The sequence below is a fragment of the Chanodichthys erythropterus genome, chromosome 14 (genome assembly GCF_024489055.1).
Source record: "Chanodichthys erythropterus isolate Z2021 chromosome 14, ASM2448905v1, whole genome shotgun sequence".
NCBI lineage: Eukaryota > Metazoa > Chordata > Actinopteri > Cypriniformes > Xenocyprididae > Chanodichthys > Chanodichthys erythropterus.
Genome location: NC_090234.1, coordinates 34,030,251 through 34,056,023, shown reverse-complemented (window position 1 = coordinate 34,056,023; position 25,773 = coordinate 34,030,251). Strand labels below are relative to the sequence as shown.

The 25,773-nt window shown below is 35.7% G+C and overlaps 1 protein-coding gene across 3 annotated transcripts; it reads right to left on the bottom strand.

Moving 5' to 3' along the window:
- Nucleotides 1–9,812: 9,812 nt before the first annotated feature.
- Nucleotides 9,813–24,394, bottom strand: atp1a1b (ATPase Na+/K+ transporting subunit alpha 1b). Of its 3 annotated transcripts, XM_067409888.1 has the most exons (23): nt 24,268–24,319; nt 22,879–23,101; nt 21,889–22,002; nt 21,739–21,798; nt 21,449–21,652; nt 21,252–21,365; nt 20,958–21,092; nt 20,725–20,842; nt 18,522–18,790; nt 18,125–18,433; nt 16,901–17,035; nt 16,402–16,597; nt 16,148–16,323; nt 15,930–16,066; nt 15,693–15,843; nt 13,319–13,487; nt 13,093–13,247; nt 12,863–12,986; nt 11,463–11,608; nt 10,723–10,853; nt 10,513–10,614; nt 10,338–10,429; nt 9,813–10,192 (listed from the first exon to the last, which is right to left on the bottom strand). In XM_067409888.1, the coding sequence occupies exons 2-23, from the start codon at nt 22,888–22,890 to the stop codon at nt 10,164–10,166; spliced, it is 3,078 nt and encodes a 1,025-aa protein (XP_067265989.1). In that variant the 5' UTR covers nt 22,891–23,101; nt 24,268–24,319; the 3' UTR covers nt 9,813–10,163. The 3 variants fall into 3 exon arrangements, with proteins under 3 accessions (XP_067265989.1, XP_067265987.1, XP_067265988.1); XM_067409886.1 differs by lacking the exon at nt 22,879–23,101 and having other exon boundaries at nt 24,268–24,394; XM_067409887.1 differs by lacking the exon at nt 24,268–24,319 and having other exon boundaries at nt 22,879–23,437.
- Nucleotides 24,395–25,773: the final 1,379 nt, after the last annotated feature.

Here is a 25,773-nt window from a genome sequence, read left to right as displayed (position 1 = left end):
ACAGATAGTTCATGCCCTTCATTCTGATTTGTTGAGCAGTGTTCGAAGCCATTGTAAAATTCCTGAAAACATACACCTTGACCACATTACATAAGTATCACTGCACACTGAATGTGTATGTTACCAAAGTCCCTTTAAGACAAGTCATTTCACTCGGTTGCCATCTTTGAAACGCCTCTCGGGCATCCTGGGCATCATGCAGCTCCTATCTCTTTGAATGGGGAAACATCAAATTCTCCAAAACTGTTCGCCAACCTTACGATTAAATTTCATATTTGAAATCACCAGTGAAATATAACAACAACCGGTTCATAAATTTAGTTTCTAAACGCTCGAATCATGACAAAAAAAACTATTTTTCAGGCTGGATCAAGCTAATGCGCATGCGCAGACCAAAATGCGCATCTCTTCGGAGGCACGCGTCTGACTGAAACCGGTGATTCTAACGGCTGCTGCAGTGACGCGATGACTTTACCAGTCGGCGATTGGCTCTTATTTAGAAGGCGGGACTTGTTCTGCCATATTGCGCGTTACACTTTCTCCCATTCAAAACAACACGATGTTGATGTTACTGCGTCTGTCTTAGCAACCACTCTTAGCAACGTAAACATATGTTTGTTCTTCTCAATTGATTTTGTTCATTGAAGCTTACTGCATTATGTAGAAGAGTATTGTGAGAAAAAGATTGAGTTTATTACCTGCATTCAGATTTAGCATTTTCCTTCAGGTCAGTCCTATGTTCAAAATAAAAAAATCCGTTTGAATGTCCGCTGTGATCTTGTCCTTTTAACACTTAATTGGTTTTCCATGCCCTGCTGACAACTGAAGGCGCTAGTCAAAGCATTTGTCATTTGCGTCCTGTTCCGTGTTCACAAGTTTCAATATAAAAGTCTTTGTGACTGACTGATACACTCATAAAGACAATCTTTGCCACCATCTAATGGCGTAATAAATGTAACTTCTGTTGCTGTTTACGGTCAGGGACTATTTTTTTTTCCGGCGGAAGGAAGGCTTTTAATGATTTTACACCATGAAAGTTGCATTGACCGTACATATTTTTTGGCTTTAATATTTGTATTGTGTGGTAACCGCTTTATGAAAGCAATAAGCCCCGTGAAGCTGTGGTTTACAGTGAATTTATAACAGCTAAGGGGGTTTTGGGCACGTCGTGCTTAACAATGCCCCTTAAATTCCCTGTAAACCATGGCTTCTTGGGGTTTTTTGCTTTATTTTACAATGCAAAAAAAAATTAAATAAAATTGCAGACAAACAAAAGTCTCACAGGAAAAAGCATTCATTGACTACAGCATAATCAGTTATTACTCTTTCATTGTTCTCTTTTGTTTTTGCATGTGTATTTGTATGACTGCCAGGCCAAACCATGCAATATGCTTACGAAAATGCTTTAACACATTTTTAATAATATTTGAATAAATATTTTATTTATTCGAATAATATTTTTAAATATTTTTATTATTTGAAATAATATTTTCCTAGGCCAGATATCACTTTTGGTCACTACTGTATATCTCTGTAAAACATATTTTTATATAAATGCAGGACAGCCAAGTACCTCAATTTAATATCCTTTTATCCAACTTTCACCCAACATTTCTCAGTGTTTCTGTTAAATTGTGCATTTCCCTTGAGGTACTTCTAAAGATAAATGAAGGGCCTTAAGAACTCTTCCTTAAAGAAATTCTGTATATATATATATATATATATATATATATATATATATATATATATATATATATATATATATATATATATATATATGTTTTTAGGGTGCAGATAGGGCTGCAAAAAGAAATGCGTCATTGTGGTGGCAAAACTTCCCTGCACTGGGAAAATAAACAACAAACCACCCTCATTTGAATAAAGCACTGAGCTCTAGGAACTCTCGTTTTTGTCGCATTTAGATTAAGTATTTCGGTTTGTATTTACTATAAGCAGCTCTATTAGTCAGGATTTTAAGCTGTAATGTATACTGTAATATCTCTGTGCCTCAGCTGTTCTCTGAGTTTATGATAATTCGCTCTGCTAACAAGCACATGTTAATGCCTGACAGGTTAATGACTGTGTGTTTAGGTGATAAGTGTTTGTTTACAGTGTGACATCCACCAGCAATTCCTTAGCGTCTATTCTGTAACAAATAGAAAATGACTTCTCTGGAAGTATCATTTCAGAAGATAACTGCATTGCAGATGTGTCAGGCTCCTCAGCTCAGCCAAGGGTGTGAAATTCAAAGTAATTGGGATCTGAAGGATTTGGATACCTCCTTCTATCCCTGAGAGTTTATTCAAGGAGGGTGTCAAAGATTCATAGTGACCATGGACACAACTAAATGTCTACTTGAACTGCAAAACATTAAAATATAAGTGAAATTGAAAGCTATGAAAAAGCAGGAGTATGTCAGACTGGACAAGTGAATGTATGAATAAAAACAGTGTCTGTATAGATGTCATCCAGACATATCTAATTTTTATTTTTATGAACAGGGAATGATATACCATTGCCAGCAGAGGGCAACAGAGTGTAAAGGAACTGATTAGGGTAAGGATTTTTCAGAAAAATGCATAGACAATTATATCTACCTCACTTTGACTTAATGTGTTTTGAAATGGCCATAACTGACCTCTTAGTGGTAAATAACTCTGTATTAATCATCTCTTCCGAATAATTCAATCCAACATTTTCACATGTAGTGCTACTGTACACAAGAAAGCATTTAACTTGAACCACACAATGAGGTGTGAACTAATTTAGGTTAAAAGGATAGTTCACCAAAAAATGAAATTGTTTTGGATCTCGCCTGACTTTGTAAATCCACTTCAAAATATCTTCTTTTGTATTCAAGAAAGAAAGTCAGATGGGTTGGGAATGACATGAGGGTGAGTTAATGATAGATGACAATTGTATTTTTATGTGAACTATCCACAGCAGGATTTGTTTCTGAAAGCAACAGGTCCAAAACAAAGACCAAATACTGTTTCCATCTTTCATCATTTATGTAACTTTGTGAAAGCTTAATGTGCCCTCTCAAACTATATTAAAATAATAGGACAGTGTGCAATAGTGCTGTTTGAACTGTAAAAAAACAGTACAAAGACATGAATTCCGTGGACACAATGAACCCTTCATTGAAGAAGAGATGTGGTCTGGATTCTTCTTACACCCTTCACTCTTAAAAAATAAAAGGCTTTATTTGCATCAATGATTCCATGAAGAACATCCATGGAACACAAAAGCTTTTTTATAGTGGAAAAAGGTTCTTTAGATTATTAAAATGTTCTTCACAATAAGGATAAATAGTTCTTTTAAGAACTGTTTCACAAGTTCACACTTGAATAAAGTAAAGAGTATGTGTATTTAGCATGCTGTCCGGGAGGGTACCGTTCTCAGAATGTGGCCTGGACCCAGAGTACTTCCCTCATATCCCTGGCTGGGATAAGAACAGATAAGAGTGAAGAGTGGGGAGTTAGGGTGGAGGATGGATGCTGGAAAACTGTCATGGGACAGAGGTGAGTCGAATGTTTCTATATATGCCTCCTCATGCTGATTGGGTAGATTATCTGAACATGCTCCTCCTGAACTTTGTTAATAAAACAGCATTCACTGAACAGATCTTTGGGGAAACCAAAATGGTTCTTCTGTATCTCTGTTAAAACCCCCCTTTGGAACCTTTGTTTTTAAACTTTATTTTTACAGTTTGTTCCTGTAAAAATAACGCAACCAATAGACCATAACTCCTGCTTTGTTTCAATAGCAAATCAAAGTTCAATTTCTCATTTTGTGCTTTCATTGTTAATAATTGCACTAAATTACATATAAAGTGACCTAAAGGAGTCCTTCTCTACACTTCTGCCCAAAAGTTTGGGGTCAGTATCATTTCCTGTTTTGGAAGAAATTAATACTTTTATTCAGCAAAGACACTTTAAATTGACCAAAAGTCTGCCAGAGGCTAGTTATTTTAGTTTTAAATATGGATAATTTTCTTACTCAAACTCAATGCTTTGCTTCAGAAGGCCTTTATTAATCCCCCAGAGCCGGAGTGGATATCTTTTATGATGGATGGATGCACTTTTTTGGGCTTCAAAATCTCTATTCACTGCCATTATAAAGATTGGAAGAGCCAGGACATTATTTAATGTAAATCTGATTGTATTCGTCTGAAAAAAGAAAGTCATATACACCTAGAATGGCTTGGGTGAACTATTCCTTTAAGTAATGGCTGCTGAAAATTCAACTTTGCCATCACATGAATACATTACATTTTTAAAATATACTAAAATGGAATTAAAATATATTAAAAGCCTAAAGGTCTAAGCTTTTGAGCATTAATGAATTTGGAGAATCTTATCCTCATAGTATGCAACTTGACTGACTCAACCTGACCACCAGACTTTCTCTCTCTCACACATACACACAATCCATCACTTTAGGCTACATAAATGGTGCCTTTGGAGTTATAATAAAAATAACTCTTTAAATGAGTTCCAAATGACACTTCTCAGAGAGCAACTTTGTGCTGGTCCAAATCCAGCCCACATCTGCCACACGTGCTGATCTAGGCCTGGGGTTCCCAAACACATTCCCAAACACACTCCATATTTTGCATGTCTCCTTTGTCTGACACACCCATTTCAGATCTTGGTGTCTTGGATAATGAGCTGATGATCTGAATCAGGTGTGTTTGATTAAGGAGACATGGAAAACATGCAGTATTGGGAAGGCTCCAGGAATCTGTTTGGGAACCCCTGATCTAGGACACATATGGCATGGAATGATGCGGGCACTTGGGTGACCGCTCCTGTTTACCAGATCTGAGCCACAAGCGGGCCGTATAGTGTTAAAAAAAAAAAAAAAAATACATTTATACTCTTTATACATTGACTCGGTTAAGTTGTATTTACTTAGAATTTTAAGTGTTTTCTTGAACACTTAAGTGTTTTTTTTGATGCTGTTCACTTTATTTAAACAATTTATTTTGATTTAACACCATTGTTTTTGGTTCAAATGTAATTGCATTATGTAAAATTGACTTGAAATTTTACACCTGATGTTTTCATTTTGAAGTACCATGTTTCAGTCAAGTAACCCAATCAAACAAGACTTTCACTTCCCATCATGCTTTGCACCGGGTTGAATTGGGAGAGTAAATGTTGAAAAAGTGTTATTTTATGCATTTTTCAGGAGAATATAGAGAGATGTTTTGCTGTTTAATGTTCTATTATGTAAGTTTTTATTATTTTAGTGTTGTTTGGAGATTGGAGATTACCGTTGTGGTGAAGTGTAGAGCTAACAAGATTTTTTGTCTTTTTTTTTTTTTTTTTTTTTTTAAACAAGGGGGATGCCATTCCCCCATAGTTAAAAGCTCATATGTAAAATTTCAGTCAGTGATGTGGCTCAGACAAAATGCATCAATCCTGAGAATTACCAAGTATCTGTGAAATCTTGCCATAACAGGACAGGCTCAAGGCTCTTCGAATCCCTGTCAGATTCCCTCAGAATATAAACTCTTCTCTCAGTATAGTTAGTCTTACACTTACACGACCCAGCAGGAGACAGACAATATGATCAATACACAGAATACCTGAACTGCTCATGTTCTAAATATATCCTGACCTGGACCTGACCATGAAACCTGTTACAGTCTGTACATGTATATTAGATGTTTCTAAGAGCCCATATTTTCCATTTATAACACAAAAGGACATATAAGCAATGAAATAACCAAATATACTACCAAAACCCTATTGCTTAGAAGCACAACATTTGAATTGATCTTTCCTGTGATAATCCTTCAAAGCAAAAACAGCATTATTATAATAGTATTATCAATATGTCAGCTATTGATTACACAAGCTTCATGAAAAAAACTGTGCTTTCCTATTCCATGATTATGTGGTTGTCTCAAAGTGGAGAATATAAATTACAATTTCACCACTGAGCTTTTTGTTCAGAGCTGCATTTTATTCTTGTCACGGAGCAGTGGGCCCCTGAATCAAGTCCCATTTTCGGCCCAACAAAAGCTCTATTCTCTATAGGCTAGCAGAGTGATGCTGTTACCGCCAAGTCACATTTAGTTGAAAACAATGTATGACTTTTTGATTAAGACAAAAGCTTGCACTTAGACTCAGTGCTTTGGGTTAATAAAGGTATTGACCCACACAGTGGAAAAAAGCTCTTGAGGCCTTTTAAGGCTTTAAAGTCACCATGAAATCATAATTGACAATTTTTATTTTTCTTATGAAATATTGCGATTTATCATTGCACATTCTTTCTTTGTCCTTGCGATATTTAATTAAAATAACTTCCCCTTCCTGTTGCAATGACATTTCTTCTTTGATGACGTATTTACTGGTCACCATGATTTTGCCAAGTAAGACATGTTCCTGAATAAAAATATTTAGTTGATCCTGGTACAACATTCCTGTCTGAAAATGTAGTCCTAAACCTATAAATCACGTCTCTAAACGTTCTGGGAACATTATAAGGTGACAGGTTCCCCCGCTAGAAATTTTACGTTCCCAGAACATTCTCAGAACATCCCCACTGGTGTTAAGGATGTGTCTAGTAACATTCCCAGTATGTTCAGAGACAGTCATGATGTGGAGTTCTTTTAAGTGTTGGGGGACTTTATTTGGTGGACCTTCAGGGAACATTCAGGATGTTCTGGGAATGTTTAGGGGACTATAGGACGTTCTGTTAACTTCCCAAATGTCCTCTTTGTAACGTTCTCATGCGACCATAACATAACCAAAATAAAACGTCACCCTAAACTCATATCTGGAACGTTATTAAATGACCAACAGAGGACCATTCTGTTAATGTCCCAAATATCCTCCTTGTAACATTCTTATGTAACCATAAAATTAACCAAATTCGAATGTCCCCCAAAAGTCATATAAGGAACCTTAAACTGCAGCACTTTCATTACCAAAAGAGGGAGTTTTAGAAACGTCCCAAATGTTCTGTAAAGGTTCAGAATTTTCATCACCTTTAGAGAACTTATAAGGAATGTTGCACAAGGTCCTGAGAACATCCCTTCTGCGTGGGTGTTTTATAGAAAATAATAAAGTTTGAAGTCACCATTATGGAGGTGAGCGTTTGCTTTAGATGGGCTCTTGATTCTTGACATTTTAACATTAGGGTTTTTTTTGGGCTGCTTTAGCCGTGTTTTCAAAATGTGCTTGTTACAGCAAAAATTGAAATCAACATTCTGATCAGATGACTTTGGTTATTTAGTAGTAATGATGATTTAATCATTATTGAGTGTCCTGATTCACTGATCCTCTCAAGAGACTAAACTCAGAGTTTTTTGAGTTTTATTTATTTATTTTTTTTCATTTATTATGCTGACAGAGCTTTGAGCGGTGTCTTTTAGACTCACACAGACATCATGAATCAGCGTATGAACCTCAACAATGGTGACAAAAACAAAAAATCACTTTAGTAGTTTGTTTTGTGATGTTCAGAAATAATCTGTTGTGTCACCATTGTTAAGGTTCATACGCAGAATCTTGATGTCTGTGTGAGTCTACATAATCCTGTCTGGATAATTTCTACACAATGATAAAAACTTTCAAAATTTCAAAGCATGGTAAGATTTTTATAATCATAAGACTACAACAACATGAAAAAAATACAATATTCAAAGATAGAATTGAATAAAGCCACGTTATGATGACAAAAACATCAACTATGAGCAACAAAATGTGTTTTAGAAACACACAATTACAACAATTGGAGAAAAAGTTATGTTAAAATGTCAAGAGTCAGAAGCCCAACTAAAACAAGTGCTTACCTCCGTAACAGTGACATTTATCAATTTTGATAAAACATCAACACCTCATTAAGAAGATTTGAATGAAAGAAATAAAGTCAGAGTGGTTTGTAATAAGTGAAAATGCAGAGATCTAAAGAGATCTGTTAGTGTTTAATGTTTCTGTTATCTGAGTTTTGTGAGGTTACCATTGTGCTGGAGAGTAAAGCCTGCTTCAGTCAGTTATGATCCAGAAACATTGATTTTCTACTGCATGTTGCTTTATTTAAAGACTACAGTAAATGTGTAGTTGCTGATGCAGTGATACATTAATTACATTAGCTCATGCATGTTGTCAGCTAATGATATACTGCAAGAGATTTGTATTTTAAAGAAAACGTTTCAATAACAATCTAGGAAATACCTGTATAGAGCCTTTTTTTAAAAAACATTTAATAAAAAAATTTTTTTTGTTTGAACAGCCACATTTTTATATGCTTCTGTGGCATTTTATATTTACATAAAGAAAATACATAAAATCCCATCCATTTTTTTCAGTCATTGCATTTATTAAATAATTTTTTTAAATACTGACACCATAACGTTTGAATTGGGTTTTTTTATTGCGTTCCACTATATTCAACTATATTACCTAAAACATCATTTTCCCACATCTATTTTGAAATTTCTGTTTGTTTGCCAATGATGATACTGTTGCTGTTGTTGCCAGTGAATTTATTTCTCACACCAATAATTTCCATAATTTCATCCACATCACACAATGTTTCTCAGTCTTCTTCACAGTGTAAGGAAAGAACACTGAATTTTGCATACCTCCCACACCTTAATATCTCTGCAGGCCTCTTCTAGTGCTTTGAAGAGTTACTTTCTCATATGGTTGGAGTCAAACACTTTCCATCTCAACTGACATGCAAATGAAGTATTTTTTAACCCAAATGCAGACAATTTATATTCTAAAATATTTATTTCAATAGGAAATCAGAAAAAGAATTAGACAACCCACAGGTGTAAAAATGTGTGGAACAAGAAGGCTGACAAGGAGATACATGAAAGCTAAAAAAGGGCAATTAAGCAAGACAGAATTGACATTAATGAGAATAATTATTGACTGTAAACCCATCTGGCTCTGTCAGGATCTGGATCAAGATCAGCAGAACTTGGGTCACCTTGACTTCCAAGATACTGCTGAATAATATGTAAGCTATATATGTTCAAATACTGATAAAAAACAAAAAACAATAATAATGTTTCATAATTATTTAAAAAAGTTTTATGTGGTGGTTTGAATGTATTGTCTTGAGTTTGAGTGTAGTTTGTCACATTCAGTCAGAGATGATTAGTTAGTGTTAATCTGTTAATCACATTCACAAAAAGAAAGTTTGACTGAGATCAATTTTAGTAATTTATTTGTCTGCAAAAACAAAAAGCATGGACTTTGCACTAATAAATCATGATTTATCTATAGTGGGCTGAAAAGTATTGATCTAGAAGTCACTGCCCTTTCATGTTGCTCATGCTCAAAATGAATCATGCAGTCATGATTTATCAAAAAAGTAGTTCAGAAAAATGAATTTTTGTGGAGTGGTTAGCTTAGTTTGTGTGTGTGTGTGTGTGTGTGTGTGTTAAGCCAAATCAACCCGGTAACACCACTGCAGAATAACAAAAAGCAAAGAGTGGTTTAACATTCCAGTGGGTTCTAAATGAATGAAAAACTAAGAGAAAATACAGGCACATTCTGTTCCTTAAATTCTAAATGAAATAGTTTAGGGCTACTGCTGTGTATCCATGCCAACATGATTCTATTCTTCTGGGTTACTAGGCTCTTAGCCATCTTGAAAGAACCATTCAGTGAGAAAGTTGATTGAATGAAGACAGAAAAACACATTTTAGTACAAACTATATAACAAGCAACATAGGCACTATGTTGATATTGATGTGTCTTAATAATACACTTAAATATATTTATTTAGAAATTAATTAATTACACTATAATACTCAGTACAGACTTGCAAAAACATCACTTGCTACCTTCACAAAAAATCACTGGCACATTTACTGTATATATCCATATTGACAATCAATATGGATATTCCATCCTTGCTGTACCAAGAAAATTAACATAACATACAAAAAAAAAATCTTATTATTATTGAATGAGACCACATCTTTAGTGAAGTTGACAGTTTATTCAAATTACACAATTAAAAACTTTTCAAGTTTTTCAAGTCTAAGCACGGCATGTAGTGTCAGCATGATCTCGGTACTACAATTGTTCTATATAAAAATATTTAAAAATTTACAGGTTAATTTCAGAAGAGATAAACTACTGTAACGCCACAAAGATAGCTCACAAATGTATTGCTAACACGATGGTCTAGTAGTACGTCTCTCTTTCCACCCAACCTGCAAAGAAAGAAAAATGTTTTATTTTTTACAGATAAAAATAGAAAATGATGCATTCATACAGTACATAGACATACATTCGTATTCATTTAAATTCTACAATACAGTGCAATTGCTTAGAACACGGGTGCAGTTTCCTGATTACCTCCAGGGTTCCTTCTAAGGACGAGCTTTCTGATTTCATCATAAATAAAGATGAGAAGAGAGTATGGCAAGGCACAGAACCACCAATTGAGCCTGTATATAGAGAGCAGAACATAAACCAAAGAACCAGGCGAGAAATAACTATGTTTGTTGTATACAAATCAATTTTAGCCTACTTGAGTGGGTACATTCTGAGAGCCACATCCATGCCAGGGCAGTAAGACAAGAAAGCCGCTAGTGCTGTTTCCTCAAACAATCCAAAGATCAGGATTTTGTTCCTGTAGTTGTACATAGACAATAGTAGTAAATAGACAATAAATGAATGAAAATCTCTTCAAGAACACGGCTTACGCTCATTCAGAGCTCATTTGTTCTCCCAGACTCACTTCATTCCCTGCTGGAAGACAGAATTACGCCTGGTCTTGCAGATAATCAGATCGGCCCACTGCACAATCACAATGCTGGCGAAGAATGCTGTGTGGCAAGTGAACTCCACAATCTTTCTCTGTTCGTATGTCTGAAAAACATAAAAGTGCTTTGGTAAAATACTAATCTAAAAGTATTACTTAAGAATACTTCATGAAATAAAAAGTAGGGTTTTGGAGCTATATATAACTATATGTTTGTGTACTCCTAAATGCTGACAAGATTCAGTTTTAGCAGATGTACACTTTTCTTTTTAAAAGAAATTAATATTTTTATTCAGCAAGGATGCATTACATGTATCAAAAGTGACAGTAAAGACATTTATAATGTTACAAATAAATTCTATTTCAAATAAATGCTGTCCCTTTGAACTTTCTATTCATCAAAGAATCCTGAAAACTGTTTATAATAAGAAATGTTTCTTGAGCACCAAATCAGCATATCAGAATGATTTCTGAAGAAGGATCATGTGACACTGAAGACCGGAGTAATGGCTGCTGAAAGTTTTACTGTTTTTACTGTATTTTGATCAAATAAATGAAAGCTTTGTAAGCATAAGAGAATTATTTTAAAAAGAGAAAAACTTCTTTCTCTTTTGGGAAAATAGAGCAATAGGTACTGTGGAATGACAATACCCCTCCCCCTTATTAGCATGTCGCAAATCATGGTTCACAACTGTGACGTAATTCATAATACCTACCCACTGTTGTCCGTAACTGTCTTCCAGGTCATTAATATGTTTGTCATCCCAACCAACACGAATTCCTAGTAGTCTTGATGGTAAAAAGCCATTTTCGGCAAGAATGACAAAGTATGCAAAAAATCCAGCCAGAGCCTGAATCATACCTGCAGAACCAGACAAGATTTTTTTTTTAATTGTGAAGCAATATTGACATATTCTATTGTGAGAAGCCTTTATAAAGTATGGTAGCATGTTAGTCAGCAAAAATTTGGAGTGGGATTCTCAACTTGCTAATTGTAGCACCTGATCGAATACCAGTAAAACTGACTGTGGCGACCAGGGCGGGCGAGAGCCGTGAGGGAACGGCGCGAGTGTTAATGAGCTTCACCTGGGAGGCACACCGGCCTTGAATCCCTCACGGAGGAGCTCCGGAGCCATAAAAGGAGGAGCGACGTCAGTGAAGGACGAGAGAGGACCAGGCCTGGACTTTATTTTATGGTTTATTATGTTTGTGTGGCCGGCAGACGTCCGCGAGGGTCTGCCGGCATTACTTTCGTTTTGTTCTTTGTTTATTTTATGTTAAAGTATTGTTGAATGTTCGCCGGTTCCCGCGTCCTTCTTCCCATATTTATGAACTGTGTTACATTGACAATCTCTTTGGATCCTGACAGTAGTTTATTTACATTTACTTAAAAATTTTGGGGTCAGTAAGATTTTTTTGAATGAATGAATGAATGAATGAATGGGTCCTCATTTGGCTCCTAAACTCTGGAATAGCCTTCCTGATAATGTTTGGGGATCAGACTCGCTCACCCAGTTTAAATCTAGATTAAAGGCGCATCTCTTTAGCCAAGCAACCTGCTAACAGTGATTGTAAATTACATTTATTAAAGTTACTACATTATTAGCTAACTGCATTCTCTAAATTGTAATGTTGACATGCATTCTTTGTAAAGCTGCTTTAAAACAATATGTATCATGAAATGTGAAAAAAGAATACTTTCATTCAGCAATGATGCATTAAGTTGATGTGCATTAAAAATGACAAAGACATTTCTAATGTTACAAAAGATTTCTATTTTACATAAATAAGCTGAAAAGTCAGCTTTGCCATCACAAGAATAAATTACATTTTAAAATATATTAAAATAGAAAACAGTTTTTTGAAATTGTACTACTATTTCAAAATATTACAGTTTTTACTATATTTTTGATCAAAGAAAATGCAGCCTTGGTGAGCATAAGAGACTTTCAAAACTTTTGGATGGAAGCGTACGCATTCTGGCAATTGTTTTTACATTGAAGATATGTATCAGTATGTATGTATTCGCCAGGAATCAAACACACAATCTTAGCATATTTACCACCATTCTCTACAATTAAGGCAACTAGAACAAAGACACAATATGGCCACCTACCTATCTGCCCATATGCAATGCTAATAAGTCTTTCATTCACCAACTTGTCTGTTTTAGGGTTTCTGGGTTGTCTCTTCATGATATCACTCTCAGCAGCCTCATATGCCAGAGAAATAGCAGGGACCTTGAAAACAAAACAAAACAAAATGATTTACTGTCAACTCTTGTAGAGGTTGAAAGACCAAATACAAGTGTGAAAAAGAAAATAACCCAATGTGTTCTGCACTGACCATGTCTGTTCCCAGGTCAATACACAGAATGGTAACAGTTCCTAAAGGCAAGGGGATGTTGGCGATAATGAAGAACAGAAAGGGTGTGATCTCAGGGATGTTACTGGTCAGGGTGTAAGCAATGGACTTCTTCAAGTTGTCAAAGATCAGACGGCCTAGAGTGGAGAGAAAACACTAATAAAAGAGCCCACAACAATGAGAAGATATGAATAAAGGTCTCCCGTACCTTCTTCTACGCCTGTGACGATTGAGGCGAAGTTGTCATCTAGCAGGATCATGTCAGCAGCCTGTTTGGACACGTCTGAGCCAGCAATGCCCATAGCAACACCAATATCAGCCTTCTTCAGTGCAGGTGAATCATTCACACCATCCCCTGTTACAGCCACAATGGCTCCCTTTGGAACAGAAATGATTTATTAACATTAACTCAAAATTGCAATTTTCTTACCATTTTCTGAGGGGTTGGTGGAAAACTTGTATTTGTATATAAGAATAAAATAGAAAAATGTTAAATAAGCTTAAAGGGTTAGATCACCCAACAATGAAAATTCTGTCATTACTCACCCTCATGTCGTTCCACACCCGATCTTGTTCATCTTCGGACCACAGATTTAGATATATTTGATGAAATCTGAAAGCTATATGACTTGTCTATAAAGCAATATAATCAACACTTTCAAGGTTCAGAAAGGTACTAAAAACATCATTAAAACAGCTGACGTGACTGCAGTGGTTCAACCTTAATTTTATGAAGCGACGAGAATACTTTTTGTGTGCAAAAACAAAACAAAAATAACACCTTTATTCAACAATCTCTTCTCTTCCCTGTCATTATCCTTATGCAGGTGACACAGTAAGCACAGTGAAGGCTTCAGTGTTTACGTCCGAATGCTGGCTCAGTATTGGCCGATGCTGATCACGTGAGCAGCATGACGCATGTGTGTGATGCTGACACAGGAGCTGGCCAATAATGAGTCGGTGTTCTGACATAGACCCTGGAAGCACTGGACGTAAACATTGTATAAGAATGACACAGAAGAGAAGATATCGTTGAATAAAGTCGTTATTTTTCTTTTGTTTTTGTGCACAAAAAGTGTTCTCGTCGCTTCATAGAATGAAGGTTGAACCACTGCAGTCACGTAGATGGTTTTAACAATGTCTTTAGTACTTTTCTTGACTTTGAAACTGTTGATTATATTGCTGTCTATGGACGAGTCATATACTTAAGATATTTCACCAAAAATATCTTAATTTGTGTTCTGAAAATGAACGAAGGTCTTACGGGTTTGGAACGACATGTGGGTGAGTAATTAATGACAGAATTTTCATTTTTTGGGTGAACTAACCCTTTAACCCCAAAGTTAATATTAATACTGTTTTATTTATTTTTCATTCAGCTTCAAAAAACTGGTCAGAAATCATAAAATGTATTGTGATTATTGTGATTAACTGTGATAAAAATGGTAACGAAGAGAATCTATAATCACATGTTCATCTTTTTAGGCAATATTCTTTGCAAAGATGCAAAATTTTGTTTCGAATCAGTGGTTCGGAGCACGTATCAAACTGCCAAAGTCATGTGAACCAATTTGAAATTTCGAAATGTTTCGAAACACATGACATAACTAAGCCTCATTTACTGAAATCACGTGACTTTGGCAGTTTGATACACGCTCTAAACCACTGATTCGAAACAAAAAATTTGTAAAGCTTCGAAGCTTCATGAAGCAGTGTTTTGAAAGGCCCATCACTAGATATTGTTGAATAAAGTTATTTTGTTTTTTGGCACACAAAAAATATTCTCGTTGCTTCATAACATTAAGGTTGAACCACTGTAGTCACATGAACTGTTTTAAATATGTACCTTTCTGGGCAGTGTTAATGATCTTGCTGGCAATGGAGGCCTCACTGAGCCATCGGATTTTATCAAAAATATCTTAATTTGCATTCTAAAGATGAACGAAGGTATTGCGGTTGTGGAACGACATGAGGGTAAGTAATTAATGAGAGAATTTAAATTTTTGGGTGAACTAACCCTTTAATATGCTAAACGTAGTTCCAAACGTAGGTTCGGGAGGAGCCTAAACATTCAGTCCTGTCAATCATCATTATGAGCGTATATAAGCAGCAGTCACTACGTCATCCCAGCGACAATTCTTCCAGCATCCCTCCTCCTCCCCATCTCCTCCTCTATTTCTCTTTTTCTCCCTCTATGCAGTATTATTATAGGGGGGTTTAACTCAGAGCTCGAGCCGAGCCTCGGGTTTGAGCCTCCTTCGAGGACAGCAAGCCAAGTTTGTTTTACCATTAACCATTCACACTGAATGGTGAACTTGTGAATTTACTGTTCGAGAAACATTTATTACTATTAGTAATGTTGGAAAAAGCGGTGCTTATCTTACTGATTCCTGTATTTTAAATGTACATGATACTTAGTTGCATTTTAATTTTAAAAGGGTGTCTCTCAAGAGTGGGGATCAAATTTTGGGGTCCATGGAACCAAAAGGTTTGAAAACCCCTGTTCTAAGCTGTCTGTCTAATTGAAGTATAAAGGTCCACAACCCATTGTTTAGATATATATTCAGAAGTTCAGTCATTACCTGTCGCTGACACCCCTCAACAATAATCAGTTTCTGCTGTGGTGATGTTCTGGCGAACACAATTTCTGTGTGGTACTTCAGAATATCATCTAGCTGTTCAGCCGTGAGGTCCTTCAGGTCTCCACCATGAACCACACAGGCCTTTGCATCTCTGAAAATAGACATTCACTGTGTTATTAGATTCATATCAAGGCAAGTTACAGTAACGTTTTTGGTAAAACTAACACACTGTGATACCTGGGGTTGACCTCATTGACAGGTATATTCAAGCGAGCAGCAATGTCTTCCACAGTCTCATTACCCTCAGAAATAATCCCAACACCCTTTGCTATGGCTTTTGCAGTGATTGGATGGTCACCAGTTACCATGATAACCTAATAGTTCAGAAATATATGTGTAAACTATAATTATATAATAAATTCAGCACATATGCTGGATATGTATCTCTGCTTTACCTTTATTCCTGCACTTCTGCATTTGCCTACAGCATCAGGTACAGCAGCACGTGGAGGGTCGATCATTGACATGAGACCCACAAAGCACAGATTCTCCGTAGGGAAATTCACATCCTCAGTATCAAACTGGAAACCTTCTGGAAACTGTTCATCGGGGAGGTAGAAATGACAGAAGCCTGTTGGAGAAGAACATGAATGATCAGTCCAGGTGAACTCACAACTTTTATTTGAAGAAGCAGTTTTTTCTCTTTTACCCAAAACTCTTTCTCCAAGGCCACCAAGCTCCAGATAAGCATTCTGAAAGGATTCTTTCATTTCGTCATCCAAAGGCTGCTCCTTCCCTTGTATCAATATAGTAGCACAGCGGTCCAGGATTCTCTCCGGGGCTCCTTTCACGACCAGCAGGTGTTTAGTCTCTGTGCCACCATTTGGGTTCTTGTGCACTGACAACTATCAATGCATGCACCAGATCATTTCAGATAATGATGAGATGCATTTATTTCAGAAAGTAGTATGTGAAAATTCAGGCTGTCAACTGAACATGTTTATTTAGTGTGATTAATTACGAGGAATATTTCTACCAATCTTGAAATAACAGCTTTATGTTTTTGGCCACAAATCCACAATTCAACACAGACCCATTAAATTGGACTAATTATATTCCATATTTTATTATTTTTTATTTGAAATTCTTTATTTATTGGCATTCCAAATAAGAATCCATATAGAGATGTTAGATCCTACATCCAGTACCTGATATTTGTTTGTAGAGTTGAAAGGGATTTCCGCCACTTTGGTGTACTTTTCTCTCATTTCTTTCACTGATCCACAGCAAAGCTCAATGCATTTCAACAGAGCAGATTCAGACGCATCCCCAGCAACATCTCTCTAAACATTTAAACACAAAAGAGAGATATTTCGTTTAAAATCTTACAAACAATGTTCACAATGAATATGTGACATACATGTTTTTACTTTCCAATTTTAATAAGGATCATTATTGGACAGTACACTGACAAATTATAATAATGATATAATCAATCAATCAATCTATCTATCTATCTATCTATCTATCTATCTATCTATCTATCTATCTATCTATCTATCTATCTATCTATCTATCTATCTATCTATCTATCTATCTATCTATCTATCTATCTATCTATCTATCTATCTATCTATCTATCTATCTATCTATCTATCTATCTATCTATCTATCTATCTATCTGTCTGTCTGTCTGTCTGTCTGTCTGTCTGTCTGTCTGTCTATGGTTTTATATAATAGTTCATAAGTTTGGGTCGGGAGGATTATTTAAGCTTTTCAAAAATAAATCTCTTACAGTACGTTCACTATGGCTGCATTTATTTGATCTAAAATACAGTAAAAACAGTAATATTGTGAAATGTAATTATCATTTCAAATAACTTTTAAAATATGATTTATTCCTTTGATGGCAAAGCTGAATTTTCAGCATCATTACTCCAATTTTTAGAGTCACATGATCCTTCAGAAATCCTTCTAATATGCTGATTTCCCCCTCATGAAACATTTCTTATTATTATCAATGTTAAAAAAAGTTGGGCTGCTATATATATATATATATATATATATATATATATATATATATATATATATATATATGTATGTATATATATATATATATATATATATATATATATATCTATATATATATATATATATATATATATATATATATATATATATATATATATATATGTATGTATATATATATATATATATATATATATATATATATATATATATATATATATATATATATATATATATATATATATATTGGTTTATACATATGCTTCTTTAAAAAAGCATACACCCACCAAAAGTTACTGTATAACTTGTGCAATGACCCATACATGAACATATACCCTGTGACATAGGTTAGTATAAGTATAATAAGTATAGAATAACTGCTGTGCATCACATCAAAAACGAACCTTCAGAATTGGCACATCGGTCTGTTCTGCCAGGAACACAGCCCTGTTGCAGAGCCCAGCAATGCGTGCCAATGCAGTCCAGGTGGCCGAGCTGCGGTCAAAGGAGGTCCCGCTCTGATTTTCTGTGGTGTCAGCCTCATGGATCTGGTTATCAAACCACATGTGAGCTACAGTCATGCGATTCTGCGTTAATGTGCCAGTTTTATCAGAACAGATGGTTGAGGTTGAGCCCAGGGTTTCAACGGCCTCAAGGTTCTTAACCAAACAGTTTTTCTTAGCCATACGTTTAGCTGTGAGGGTGAGACAAACCTAAAGAATGAGAAACAGAGAGTAGGTGTCATGCAAATATAAGGGCCTAACTTTGAAAGCAATAGTAAGTAAGTTTGAACTAACTTACCGTGACTGTAGCAAGAAGACCTTCAGGCACATTGGCCACAATGATGCCAATAAGAAAGATAACAGCCTCCAACCAGGAGTAACCAAGAACGAGAGACAGAATAAAGAAAGAGACACCCAGGAAGACAGCCACGCCGGTGATGATGTGGATAAAGTGTTCAATCTCAATGGAAATGGGGGTGCGCCCAACCTCTAGACCAGACGCAAGTGTTGCAATTCGGCCCATTACAGTACGGTCTCCGGTGCTGATGACGATGCCGCGTGCAGTACCTAAAACAAGTGTGAAGTATTACAAGAAACAGAAGACACCAAAGTTGAGGCTTGTATTTTAAAAAAAATAATAAATTAATACTGTATTCGGCAAAAACACATTAAATTGATTAAAAGTGACAGTAAAGACATTTAATGTTACAAAAATTTCTATTTAAAATAAATGCTGTTCTTTTGAGCTTTACATTCATCAAAGTATCCAGAAAAATATTAATGGTTTCCACAAAAAAATATTAAGCAACGGTTTCAACATTGATATTAAGAAGAAATCTTAATTAAATGCACCAAATCAGCATATTATAATTAATTCTGAAGGATCATGTGACAATGAAAACTGGAGTTATGGTGGCTGAAAGTTTTAAAATATATTCAAATAGAAAAGTTTTTTTAAACTGTAATAATATTTTGTTGTATATTCGATCAAATAAATGCAGCATTGGTCAGCATAAGAGACTTCTTTAAAAAAAAAACATCAAAAAATCTTACCAACTCCAAACTTTTTAACAGTAGTGTATGTATATCATATTTACACATGACACAATTTAAATATTATACTGCTTTTATACAACAGTTCAATAAACAAGAAGTTAAAGGATTAGTCCACTTTTAAATCAATTTTTCCTGATAATTTACTCACCCCCATGTCATCCAAGATGTCCATGTCTTTCTTTCTTCAGTCGAAAAGGAATTTTTGATGAAAACATTCCAGGATTATTCTCCTTATAGTGGACTTCAATGGCCTCCAGATGGTTGAAGGTCAAAATTACAGTTTCATTGCAAAGGGCTTTAAACGATACCAGACGAGGAATAAGGGTCTTATCTAGCAAAACGATCGGTCATTTAAAAAAAAATACAACTGTATATGTTTTATATAAATAGATGATCTTGTATGTGCTTCCGCAAAAAACTTACGCCATATGTCCTCTGCCTTCCCTATTCTACTAACGGAACTAGCGCCGTGTTCATTACGTGAGTAGAATAGGGAAAGCGTTGGACATACAGCGTAAGCTTATTGAAGAATGCAGAAAGCGGAAGCACATACAAGGCGATCATCTGTTTATATAAAACATATACAGTTGTATTTTTTTTTTAAATGACCGATCGTTTCGCTAGATAAGACCCTTATTCCTCATCTGGTATCGTTTAAAGCCCTTTGAAGCTGCACTGAAACTGTCATTTTGACCTTCAACCGTTTAGAGAAACGATTAGTCCACTATAAGGAGAATAATCTTGGAATGTTTTCATCAAAAACCTTAATTTCTTTTCGACTGACGAAAACAAAGACATGAACATCTTGGATGACATGCGGGTGAGTAAATAATCAGGAAAATTTTATTTGAAAGTGGACTAATCCTTTAATATTAAGTAAATTACATTTTAGACACAATATCGCCAGTTACTTTGTTTTTGCTTTGGTAACAAAAAGTAGTTCCAAATTGTGATGGAAATATTTTATGTCAACATGAAATCTACAGAAAATGCAGACTAAGGATGCTCAGTTCAAAGACCAGTCACATGATTAGCTTAGATCATTACAAACCAATCATCAGAACAAACCACAGTGATGAAGACATTGATTTTTACTCAACTGTAAGACTAAAACCACAGTAGAATTAACCACTGGTGTTCCTGAATGAATCACAGTTGCTAAATTAAATCCAATCAGAAAATAAAATGTTTCAATGACTCACTCATTATGTCAGTCATTGTTTCATTTCTGAATGTTTGTAATTGGTTAAGTCAATAATATCATCATGAAGACAGTCACTTTTTTTGCCACCTAATGGTATAATGAGTAATTAATAATAAAAGTAAAAGTGTCAATATAAAAATAAAAAGATGTATGAATTTATTCACAATGAAATCTTAACAATTATGAGAATAGAAGTGAAACACTTTACTGAACATCTGTAGGAAATAAGAATATAAAATACCTTCTACACAATTGGTGGAGAAGAAAGCAATATTCCTGGTCTCTAGTGGATTATCATTTGAGAAATCCGGGGACCGTGTCTGAGGCTCTGATTCTCCAGTCAGTGAGGAGTTATCCACCTTAAAACATCCAATTTCAAAGATAGTTTTTACAAAATGCCACTGCCACAGAAAGGAAATGTGAATTTCTCACTACACTGATCAGCTAAGGTAAGAAATAGAGGTTTATAATAACCTTGCAGCCATGTGAGGCTATGATTCTCAGGTCAGCAGGGATCCTGTCACCACCTTTTACTTCCACCAGATCACCAACCACCACGTTTTCAGCATTAATTTGCTTCTTCTCACCATCACGGACAACCAATGCTTGCTAAAAAAGAAAAAAAGGGTTTATAATTTGAACAAAAAACACATAAGAATACAAAAATAGATTAGCTCATAGATTAGTTTATTATTTATTAGGTTTAAAGACAAAAATGGTAAAATGAATGGGAAAAAAATAGGACTGAAATTAGGAAGAAATATGTACCTGGGGAACCAAATTCTTGAAAGAGTCCATAATCTTTGAGCTCTTAGCATCTTGATAGTACGAGAAACATCCGGTGATGATCACCACAGCTGATAACACAACTCCCAAATACAGCTGCATTGCACAAAGAGATAGTCAAGATTAGATATAATACATCCAAGAAAGGAACACACATATTTTTCAGCATTCCCTCTCACATTGTCATTGGCAGGCTCATCCTCCATTGCTGCCTGAATGCCATATGCAAGAAAGCAGAGAACGGCACCAGTCCACAAAAGCATGGAGAAACCTCCAAACATCTGCTTACAGAACTTCACCCATTCTGGGATGGTTGGAGGTGGAGTGAGGGCATTAGGTCCATCACGGATCAGAATCTCTGCCGCACGGGCGCCTGTAAGACCCTGATGAAGTCACAGAGAAGACTATGTTAAGTCTATTAAGAGTCATTTTATAAAAAAAAAAAAAAAAAAACACTTGGAGGACTTACTCTGCTCAAGTCTGTACCGTATTTACGGTGGAGCTCTTCCAAAGTCAGTTTGTGATCATCCTGAAATAAATATTATACCGAAAGATTCAACCTTGGAAAAATTATGAGTGAGTGTATTAAACTGAAACAAAACTGTAAGTAAAGACTTACCAAATCCACTTCCTTTTTCAGCTCATCCATATCTTTCTCCTTCTTTTTGGCTTTGTTCTTTTTCTTCCCTCCTTGATCTGACGTGGCCGCCAGCTCATACTGGTCCCGTCCATCCTGAAATAGATGTTTGAAACATTAAATAATAACTTTAGGAGATCTTGGCTGTGACAATTGTTTATTGAGTCATTCTGTGGCAAAAGTTAGGTTATAATTCATGCAAGGGATAAATAAAAGAAAATTATGTCATTATTTACTCTCTTACGCTGTTTCAGACCTGTATAGCCTTCTTTCTTCAGTGGAACACAAAAGGAGATGTTCTGAAGACTGTGATGGATGCTCTTTTTCATGAAATTACAAAGCTTTCTGAAGCTTTCAAGCTTCTAAAAAGGATTCTAAAACAACACCATGAAAGTGGTTCATTCAGCTAGTGCGCTATATTCCAAGCAGCCAAAAGACTTGTTATATATTTAGGTGAGAAAAAGACTGACATTTACTCTGTTTTTCATGGATAATATTATCCTGGCTGTTAATCTCTGCAATTAGATAATTGAATCAGTGAATTGCAATCGAGAACCAGATCAGTTCGATTTAAATATTAATTATTAATTTCAGACTGATTCTGGTAACCGGTTCAACAGATTCACTGGAAAGATCTGGCCCAAAAGAATTATTTGTATGGCTTCAGAAAATGGTTGAACGGACCACTTTTATGACACCTTTATGGTGCTCTTACGTCCTTTGTGAAGTGTGAACAATTTAGGTCTTGTTAACTGTCACTGCATCAAAAAAAAAAAAAAAAAAAAAAATTGGAAAACAGTCTTCAAATTTTCTCCTCTTGAGTTTGGAACAACATGAAGGTTGATGTAAATAATGACAGAATTGTCATTTTTGGTCAAATGTACCTTTTTTAATAAATAAAAGAAAGCAGTGTATAATGCAAACTATGCAGTAAAGGCATGTTTTTCCCATGTTTCCGTAGTCACTTATTACCTTACATCTCATGTGGTGCAGATGAGGGCAACTATCTGATTACTAAAACATATTCAAATTACTGCCAGCCTCCTCAGTTCTCAAGGGTCTTTGATGCATTTCAAAATGAGATCAGTTTTCTCTTGACATGATCTGCTACATGGAACAAACAAGTCTAATAATGTTCTGTGGCACAGAGCCAGTCTCAACTAGGGACATGGAAGCAACCATGTCATCTTGGCCTCTATCCAACGAAAAGAAATAAGCAGAATCAACAAAGCTTTTTCCCACAGTACATTTCATTTCCAAAAGAGAACATGAGTAGGCAAAGGTGGGAGTATCACTAGTTTATCTGAGAATATCTGCGAGGGTCACACATTCGTAAACACGCAACAGATAAACAGCCACACAAAAACTGCTCATGTTTTATTCAGCTGTCCAGTCAAGCAGAGTTCACTGCAATTGTTGCCTCAGGCAAACAAGTTATGCCACCTTCAAGGTGACACATGGGAGTGTGACGGGAGCAACTGTTTGTGAGAATGAAAAATGGATCTGAGAATGTTTTTCCACAGTGGTTTTGATTTCATTGAATGATCTAAAACAAAGTCACAACAGTTGCAAATAATCCCACTTAACACCCAATTAAACACAGCTGCTTGGTTGTACAGTGAAAGAACCTATGAGTCTACTCTACACTGTGAAAATAGGTACAGCACATTAGGCTACATGTTGACATCTTTCCTTTATTCTTATTAAAAAGGATTAGGAAGTTTTGTGTTAATTCTAGTGTACTGACCTAGATAAGGCACACCATGTTAAGGGGAGGAGAGAAAACTCCACATAGAAACAACAACCTGTGACTGAACTAGTATTAGGACGTAAGAACATATGCAACTATTACATTACGCAAGAACAATAACAATAAATAGAAAGTTTATAGCAAAACAGTGGAAGCACGGTTTTAAATCATGATTCCACACTGAATATGCTAATATGGCCGGAAATAGTGATGAATATTAATGAGTTCTGCAAGCGCTTCACAGGTCATACTACAGCCTACGACACTCCCACCTCAAAATACAAATATACTGAAATATTAAATGCCGTCATAGAATAATAAACAATAAATCACTCCACAACCCAACAACATACAACATAATGATGACTACACATAATATGAAATATTTATTCTATTCAGTTTTTGAAAAATACAAGCGCTGAACTAGACGTTACCACGGTTTGTGTTATCAAAATATATTTACTTTTTATATTGAATTTTTTTAGGCTGTCACCAGCGATCTTATAATCCTTATTTTTCGAAAATAACTTTCATAAACGCATCCTGACACCCATTAATCTAAATATCAAAAATGCTTAACATAACACGCGAATTAATATCATTTTACTTACCCCAACTCCCATTTTTGCTTATGAACGGCGACTGTGCAACTATATGTTCACTTTCAAAGCCCTTTTCAAATGTCAGGAGCAGAGCATCAAATCAGCAGCAACTCTGCTGCAGCTCAACTCATATGAGAGTCTGTGTAGAAACTGAACAACCAATAGGAAGAGAGCAAACTGTGTGGAGCGTGTGTGTGTGCGCGCGCAAGAGGAGAAGTGTAAAATCTAAGGTTTGAATCCATTGAGAGAACGTTTATACCCCTAAGCATTTATAATAAATAATACAAAATAAATAATTATGAATATGACAAAGTTCACTTTAAATAGCTTGTCTGGGATAAAATAAATAGAACAGAATAAAATCAACTTTTACTTTAATATTAAAGGCAGGTAAGGCGATTTGTTCCAGAAACATTTTTTGTTGTGCTGGTTGAAAGTCTCTTCACATCCTGATTGCAGCCACTAAGTTAAGTGTTCTAATTAAATGTATTAATATATAATCTGTGGAAGGCATAGGACCATAAAAAGCCCATTCATTTCATTTGGTCCGATTTCCTACCTGCCTGTCAGCATATGTATTTTCATACCTCCATGCAGACATCACACATCATCAGCACGTTTCATGCTATGCACAGTTACACAAACATCACCGCAAACAGAACAGCAGCCACCATTTACAAGTTCCTCCTTAAAGGTGCTAAAGAGGATGTTTTGTTTTATACATTTTTGCAATGTTACTTGAAACTGTCTTTACTAACTGATAAAAGACTATTTATTAGGTGCACTGAAAGTAATAATATTAATATACATCATCTGTGCATGAGGTAGGGCCTTAAAAACATCAGCCAGTCGTTTACGCGATCATCGCGTAAACGATTGGCCCTCTGGCTTGCCAATCACTGCCATGACATTCCTTGTGAGAGACGAGCGCGGCTGCGCTCTCCAGTAACTTTCCACACTCCACAGGCGCTGCATGCAATGCTTTTGTCAGGAGCCAGGAGTAACAACTGCAGATTATGAGTTACCTGCGGTGAGTCTGACAAAATGAATCCACTAACACGACAGATCGAATGCCGGTGATAAACACTTGTGTTCCAATACGAGTGTTTACGAGTTTTGGGAGGCGTTCCCTCTAAATGAGCTGTGAAGGAGGGGGGTTGTTCTTACGCATGCGCTTATTTAAAAAAACAGTCTTTGGTTTCTCAGTTGACGAAAAGATCCTCTTTATCACCTTTAACCAAAACAACGAGCATATGCTGCATTCACGCCATAACTACCATAATTTTGAAGAGATGGAAACCTGTAGGCCTATGTGACGTTACTCTGAGCAGTTTGTGTCTCGAATGTATGCATCTCGATGGCAGCACTGTCAATGCCGAAATTAATCTGCAGCAGTCAGGTGGTACAGGGTGTTTATGTCCATTATTATTGAATGTTATGTGCTTTAAAGGGATAGTTCACCCCAAAATGAAAATTCTGTCATCATTTACTCACCATCAACTTGTTTCAAACCTG